The sequence below is a fragment of the Nannobrachium achirus genome, assembly GCF_963921795.1.
Source record: "Nannobrachium achirus genome assembly, chromosome: 13".
NCBI classification, from domain to species: Eukaryota; Metazoa; Chordata; class Actinopteri; order Myctophiformes; family Myctophidae; genus Nannobrachium; species Nannobrachium achirus.
In genome coordinates, this window is record NC_137833.1 from 31,787,321 (window position 1) to 31,795,448 (window position 8,128).

Sequence of the window (8,128 nt, forward strand, 5' to 3'; positions counted from 1 at the left end):
GGCAGAAGACTCATTAAACAATAGGGTAGCCCGGTTGTTTTCTGTCTAATTCAGAACAGTGGATTGCCTACATCCAGTTTGCTCCTGGTGCTGGAGTCTGGACACAACTGTTAAAAAGAATAAAAGTCTGCACAACAGCATTGCTCCTAACTGTTTAGTTGAGATGTGAGAGAATGAAGAACATGAAAGCATGAACACCTGTGGCCGACGTGTATGTAATATTGTCTGTGTTTTAAAGTAAACTTAACACAGGAGAAATGCTGTTGTGCAGACTATATAAGACATACTTTGGTTACACAATGTTCCATTTCCTCATCACAATCTGCTAACACTAGATCCTAGACATACACATTTTCTGTGGAATTTGGGACATTTCATGGACATTATTCTGCAGGGCAACAAAAGCTATACCAAAAAGTGTTTGCCATGGTTCACATGGCATTGAAAGTATCTTGAACACCATTCAACTAACGGTGTCACAAGTCATGGGTTCTTGTGGCACTTGGTGACTTTCCGTCACCCCTTCTATAACAGGGACGGAAATTACCAGTTTATTATTCCCACTGGTTTGGTGGGGATCTGGGATTCCAGGAACAACTTTCAGATCCTCCATTTGCTGGATGATGGGCTTACACTGTTCAGCGTGCTCCAGGGACCTCTGTGTTTTGGGGGTTGCACCGCTCTTCTTTCCAGCCATCTCAAGGAGCTTTATTCCCTGTGTGAAAGGACAAGGCAAGACTTTAGCAGGAGTATATGTATTGAGAGGTGCTTTCTTCCCAGCCACAGATGACAAGATATTTGAGACAGATTCATGGGATTTGGCAATGGATGCAAGGAAATCATCCACTTGCTTCAGCGAGAGGGAATTGTGCAGGGTCTCCAGAGGGACCATGGAGTACAGATCTGATGCTGGTTGAGGACCTAATCCTGTAGTAAGCTTGAGTTTAGAGTGAGGTCTAGTATGTCTCTGCATATGGGCACTGTTCTCTGCCGGAATTTCCACAGAGCTTATTTTCTTGGAGCGGGTAAGCTTCCTGTTGATATAGAAGATGGGGTTTGACACAAGGCGTTTGAACATTGTGAGAGCCCGGTCAGGCTTGTCGCGTTTAGAGGACTCCTCATCGCTGTTATTCTGGGAACCCTTCTTGGAGCCCTCGTATCCCCGAGACGCAGGCCTATAGCCAAACCCAGAGGGCAGGTTTTTGTACTCCTCACATCCCTTGGCCCCTGGACTGAAGTGCAGCTCCACATGAAATCTCTCCTCGGATGTGGGGTCCTTGTTGGGGTCCTCGTAAAGCATGATTACGATCTGTGTCATGTAGTTGAGCTCGCTGACAACTTTGAGGTATTCCATGGCCCTTTTCCATTGATCGTCTTTGGTGTCATCACAGAGAGCTCCGTAGGACAGAATGGAAAGCAAGGAGTGGACATGGCTCTCACTGGTGAAATACAACCTGGTCCTCACATGCCGGTCGGGTGATGTCACACCACGGGAATACACAGGATGCAGTTTGTTGACAGTGTCATCATCTTGCGTTCTCTGGAGGTCCGAGCGTATTTTGCGGATGAGAGGGATGCAGTAGCCTTTGGCAATGTCTAGCTTCTCAGCCTCAGTGATACCATATTCCTGTGGGAGAACAATATCAGCCAGTGCCTTAGAGAGGCGGTATAGTTCCATGGTGTTGTCCAGCTTGAGGGAGCTGTTGTGTTGTACATCATACTTAATGCAGTCGTAGATGTCGGGAATCTTGCTGATGTTGTAACGTCCATTTTTTATCTTGAAATCCTTCTTATGTTTGGCCCAGCGCCGTAGCATGAGCTCAAGGCTCTCGTTGTGGTATAGCTGGATGTCAGTTAACTTGGGGTCTTCCACCATCTGACGGATCTGCAGAGTAAGGTTCTGGATGAGTGAGTACACCTTTTCACATGTCTTCACTGGGTTCTTGATCATCTGCATAGACTTGACCAGAGATGTGCCACTGGTGGGAACAAGCTTCTCGTAGTCCTCTGTGGTGAAGTCCCTGTCTTTCTGCAGAATCTCATGCAGTCGTTCTTTGACCCTCTGTTGGGAATTGTTCAGTGAGTCACTGTCCAGCAGTCCGTTTGTGTTGGCACTCTTCACCATCTGCACCAGGATAGGAGTCAGCTCCCCTTCCAGTGCCAGCAGACCCTTGGCAAAGGCAGCAGCAGTCATCTGCACCCTGCCCTCATCAGAGGCGTAGATCTTCAGGTCGAGGCGGTATGTGCTATGCAGGCGCAGAAGGCCACATCCTGGAAATCCAGCATCATCGCCTTGCCCTCCAGGGTACATACCGCGGAATGCCCTCCCCATCTCTTCAGCCTGTACTCTGCCTGCTGGGGTAAGCTCACCCCCCCACTTAAGCACGAGCAACAGAGACGGGTCATTCCGCTGGACATCTTCACTTGATGCTTTGGGACACCCATGTGGAAGGTAGGTCAACTGAACTTTGCGATTGATGCCCGAAAAATGGCCATACATTTCAAGTACTGTTTTCAGTTGTTCAAGCTTTGCTTGGGACTCCTCTATTTCGGAATCTGTGTTCTGTCCAAGTTCCACAAGGAGTTGCCGAGCAATATCGAGGACTTCTTGTAACAGTTTTGGCTTTTTCAACTTCAGCTTTCCACTTTTGTATCCATCACCTTTCTCAAAGAGGTCAAAAAACCTTTGGTGACGAACCTCCATCTTCATTTTCTGCTTGGGAGTTCGATCTCCATGTCGAATGACGGCAATTACACAGCGCAATTCCATCATGGTTCCAGAGGTGGTAGGGACAATGGGAATGTCCTCAGCCTCCAGAGGTATGGACCAGGGGATCTGGAACTGTGGAGCCAATTCTCTCATAATGATGTTCCCCACTATCTTTGCACAGTCATCGTAGTACATCTTGGAGTTCTTGACAAAGCTGAAACCGTTGACGTCACAAACGTACGACTGACCATTGGCACGGAGTAAGTCAAAACCACAGACAGTTTGCTTGAATGCTAGACAGACTTTCCAAGCGATGAGCTTCTCTCTCGCATTGAGAATGACAGGATACCGCACCTCTTTGCCCTCGATGTCCCGCTCCACCTTGCCATCAAGAGCTGGCGACTTCCTGGCTTCTGCATGGGCATAGTCAGGACCCACTGCATAGACCTTGACATCAATACCATCGGTCGGCATGAACTCCTCATAAATGTACGATCCTGTTTTCCTCACGCTGCTCTTAGGGGAGTAAACACTGCTTCGGCTGCCAATCTTTCTGAAGAGTCTCTGACTGCCCCCTCCGGCAGAGGTCGGGTAGTAGATGTAAACATTGTGGTCCTCTGCGCTCACTGGCTTCTCTACAAACGGCTTCTGGAACACCTCCCCATTCACCTCAACGTGATCTTCTCCTTCCACCAGGTTACACTCCTGTGGTCTGGCTGTGTCCCTGTTAAGAACAGCATAACGAGTTAACTGGATACCCTCTGCCTTCAGGATTCTGTACACCTCTCTCCTGTCTTGGATATGATACTGGAGGTCCAGGTCATTGATGACAAACGGATTCCTGAGTTTTGCATACGCCACTGCTTTGTCCAATGGAAAACCTTTGGAGTGGAAGGAGATCAGACAGTCGCAGAGAGGCCATTTGTTGACAGGCTCGTTGAGGATGACATCCTCTTCAAAGGTTAGGACAGTGATGTACTTGAACAGACAGAGACGCTCCACAATTTCTTTCATGGGCTTGGAATTGGACTTCTTGGACATGGCACAAATGCCCACAACAATCTTTCGCTTTGGTGGCGAGTCCTCATCATCATCCTCGTCGTCTTCCTCTTCTTCCTCGACATTCTCGTAGACGCAATTGTACCTCGGGATCTGGCCTTGCTCCAGAGGGTCCTCCCCCTCAGCCTCATCACAGGCCACAAAGCGCTCGTGTTCCCAGTCAAGAGGCCCATTCCCAGCAGACATGACCAGCTTTCAGCAGCTTCTCTGAGTCACTCTCGATCCACCTTTCAACCCTTGTATGGTATACTCTGTCCAGTGGAAATGCCCAAGGTAGGCTGACCCTTTGAAAAAGCACTGCTCAGTTCTTTGGCAAGTTTACTGGTCCAGTTCAGTGATTATTGCAGAAAACACTCAAAGCACTGCTTGACAGATTCATGTCTCCACACGCTGAGTAATAAAACTCTCTCCTCTGAGGGAAGTGACATCATCACATACATCATGCTCTGCTCTCTTACTGTCACAGTGCATCTCCACATTCCAAAGGCTATTGGAACAAACAGAGCATGCAATGAACGCAATTATAAAACTAGAAAGATGCAATTGGAAGTGTGGTTGCCGTTGACTCTAATGAGGAGCCAATCATGGAGGGGGAAAAGGGTCACAATATCAGGGTATATATACATGAGGAAATCGTGATGTCTGATTGGCTTAAGGGTTACATGGGATCATGAGTAAGAACGCCAATAACAATAGTGTGTAGCCTAATATTACATATTATGATGTCACTCCTGTCTAATCATTACTTACACCAGCAGAGCACGCAAGCACTGCAAACACAGTACACAGGTTAACTTTGTTGGCAAAACATTAGTACTTGATCAGCTTTATTTTTGAGCGGTGCTAAACGCACTGCTCATCTGTCTATGTCTGTTTGTAAGTAGGCCTATGAACTGTAGGCCTACAGTATGTACTGTATGTCCCACACTTGGCTCATTGGCCAAGCTTTGTGGGATGCTTAATGAAACTAGAAATGCAGTTCCTGCAGAAACTGCATGGGCTTGCTGAAAACATGTGCAAAGAATATTATGTACTGTAGAAAATGTACACATCCCTCCTCAAGAGAGTAAGAGAGAGTAAGCACAGCAGTATAACTGTTCTTATTAGGGGCCAAGCTTAACCAATCATCAAGCTTGCACCACTTCTCCATTGAACTCAATGGACTTTTGGGATTACAGAAAAGGTTACAGAAAATGACTTTGGGTTTTCAAAAAGGATTACAGGCAAACGTGTGTGCGTGCGCCGTGCATGCGTGGCAAGTCAAGATGCTGTTGACACCGCTTGGCACCAAAGGGCCATGTCCCCTCTGTATGTCCCCCACATTTTTGCCACATGTCTCCAACTCCATTTTAGGGAAGATTGACATCATATTGATGACAGGATATTTTCATCTTCCCCCTTGGCCTGTTGGAGATAATAAAAGATGGACATATGAGCTAAGAATACATGTAGCTGGCTATGGCCGCATGGACCGTATACCTCTATTACAACTGTAGCTGAGCTGAAATGGATCTAGTTATCCGATACTGTAACATAATTGAAACGATTCATAACTACTGAAGTCAAAGCAATTGGATCCAATTGTATTGTGTTTTTGGGAACAGGAATAATAATTTTTCCAGGTGAAAGGGACAGCATGTAAGCCCAGTCAGGAAAAGTGACATCTGGAAAATAGGACACCAGGCCTCTGCCAAATATCATTAACAGCAACTAGCCATTTAATGAGTAACTATGCTTCATGTACTAGCCTGACTACCCAGAATAAGGCCACACAGGCCAAAAATAGCCATTAGCCATTGAAATGCAGCTCAAAGTGCTTTGCAGAGAAAGAATAAAGTGACAAACAGAACAAGCTAAAATAATTTAACAAAGCAAAAAAGAAAAGCAAAAGCATAAAACAACATAATTGCAAATAATTGCAAAAAAGGTAGTGAATCAGGCAAAACAGTGAGGACATGAATAACTTAACTGAGGTGAACTGCAGCGGTTCTGCATATCTCTCTCTCACTGTTGCAGCTGCCTTTCAACTATGAGACTAAAAATGTTTAAGTTGTAGCAAGAGCCTACAATAACTAACAATAACTAGAAAAAGTGCTCCTCGGAGCACAGGTCTCCATCAGGCCAGGTAGGTTATTGTGGGCCAGCAATTTTGATGGAATATGAAAAATCTTGATCACATCATGACTATAGAGACAATGTGTACTGATTTGCATGAAACCTGTATGAGTAATATATTTTAAAAAAAGTTTTGCAAAAATCAGACGCCTGGTGGCGCTATATTAGGGCAATGTTAAAAGGTTGGCAATAGTTCCTTTAACATACTGTGAATGTGTGTGCAATGTTTCACCACAATTGGACAATGCTTTGATTTGAGGGATTCTGTTAAAAAACAGCCCACTTCTGTAAACTTTAGATGATATGAAAAACCATGCAAGACCCGTTTGGTTTAATGACTATAGAGATACTATCTACCGATTTGTGTGATGTTTGGACAAAATATGTACTGTAGGAGTTGCAAAAACTCTTGGCTTGTTATAGCTATATATGTTTTTCTTGTACAATATATGTTTTTTTTTTAGTTTTGCTTATATTCTTTCTAAAGTTTATTTACACCTTTAAACTAAAGGGTAATCATAATAAGCTCTGGCTTCAGCTTATACCTTTTTGGTCTCATTTGCTTTGTTTTTTTCTCCCCTATGAAAGGGAAACAAAGAACTGTATTGTTTTTAATCTATCACAAAAGACCAAAATAAACTACTACTACTACTACTACTACTACTAGCTCCTGGTGGCGCTATAACAGGCGGATCTGAAAATATTAGGGCAGAGGTTCTGCTCTGGCATCCAGGGAGTGTGCGCTCCGATCGGCCCAACGGTGCCGGAGATTAGCTGCTCACAGACTCTGCCACACCTTCGGCCATATTATTATACAGGCCTTGCTGAAGCTTATTTTAAATGCTGATAGAACTAAGTTGATGCTCTTCACCAGGTCTAAGAAAGATCTGCAGACATGAGTCACTATAGACATTGTTAAAGGGTCTCAAATTATAAATACCTGGGTTTTGATTGATTGATTGATTGATTGATTGATTGATTGATTGATTGATTGATTGATTGATTGGCAGGTTTGTTAACAGTACAAGTAAAGGTCAAAGGTTTTGCTAAAAAGGGGGCACAGTGGCACAGTCGGTAGTGCTGTGCAGAGGGAGTGTTGCACCCAGGATTACATTAGATAATTGATACGGTGTGAAAAATGGGTTACAAAAATTGTGGGATAAAAAAGAAAAAAGGTTATGCTAAAAGGATAACACAAAATATGTGGTCCATATGTGTGGGTTGTGTAATAATTGATGGCCTAACATTTAAATGTCATATATCTTCTACAAAGCATAGGATTATATTGGGATTTTATTTGAGAAATAAGGCCTTTCTCTCTTGGGGTGAGAAAGAAGCCAGCTACGTTTTGACCAATAATAGATTATGGTGACATATATTTTACATGCACCTGTTGTGTCTGCTGGACCAGGGTTCCCCAATTAGTTTTCCCCAAGGGCCGAATTATGTCTAGGGTACCAAGCCGAGGGCCACAACATTGCTGGGGGCGATGGTGGCGTTCCCGCTACTCCAGCGACAGTTCAGATATCGTCTTTGTCGGGTGAAAATCTTGTATGTTCGTTTTGCTTTAAACTAGTGAAAACAGCCGATCTACAAGCACACAACGCCTCACACCGCGAGGCGTTGTGTGCTTGTAGATCTGCTGTTTTCACAACTTTTGTGTGACGGCCTTGTATGATGAAGCAGGGCTTTACTTTGCGATGAACATACACATTTGGAGATTAAAGGTTTCCACTCGACAACGACAATATACTAGTGTTGTTGCTGCTCTTATACCACCATTAGCCTTGCGGCCCGCGGGCCGCCTATTGGGGAACCCTGATCTATACCATGCAGCACTGAGATTTGTTACAAATTAAACTCTCTGTAGGAGAGTGGGCTGGCCCTGTTTAGCACTTCATAGTCATTGTTTGCCTGAGTCAGGTACATAATTATCAATGTCCCTACTGAAATGGCTACCATCTTCTTACCATATATATGTCCTATACCTCGCAGATATTACTGACTGACTTTGCACACATGTGACAAATGTCTGTGGCAACTGGCAATGTCCATATGTCCACTGTCTGGTACAATGTCCATTAGTTAAAAATGCATTTCAGTTCTCAGATCCCAGTTATTGTCTGGTCTCACCTTAATGCAAGGGTGAAAATTATGGAAGAGAAATGTGTACAAAATGTGGTCTCAATAGAGAATACTACATTCTTCCACTAGATGGCGATCCAGTTGTGCCTTACTTTTCTT

At 44.4% G+C, this 8,128-nt stretch overlaps 1 protein-coding gene across 1 annotated transcript; it reads right to left on the reverse strand.

Annotated features, from left to right (window-relative positions):
• Positions 1 to 463: 463 nt before the first annotated feature.
• LOC308297266 (inositol hexakisphosphate and diphosphoinositol-pentakisphosphate kinase 2-like) lies at positions 464 to 3,955 on the reverse strand (the record flags this gene model as incomplete). The annotated part of the gene is made up of 1 exon (XM_080740681.1): positions 464 to 3,955. One exon carries the CDS (start codon positions 3,953 to 3,955, stop codon positions 464 to 466), a length of 3,492 nt encoding a protein of 1,163 aa, XP_080596807.1.
• Positions 3,956 to 8,128: the final 4,173 nt, after the last annotated feature.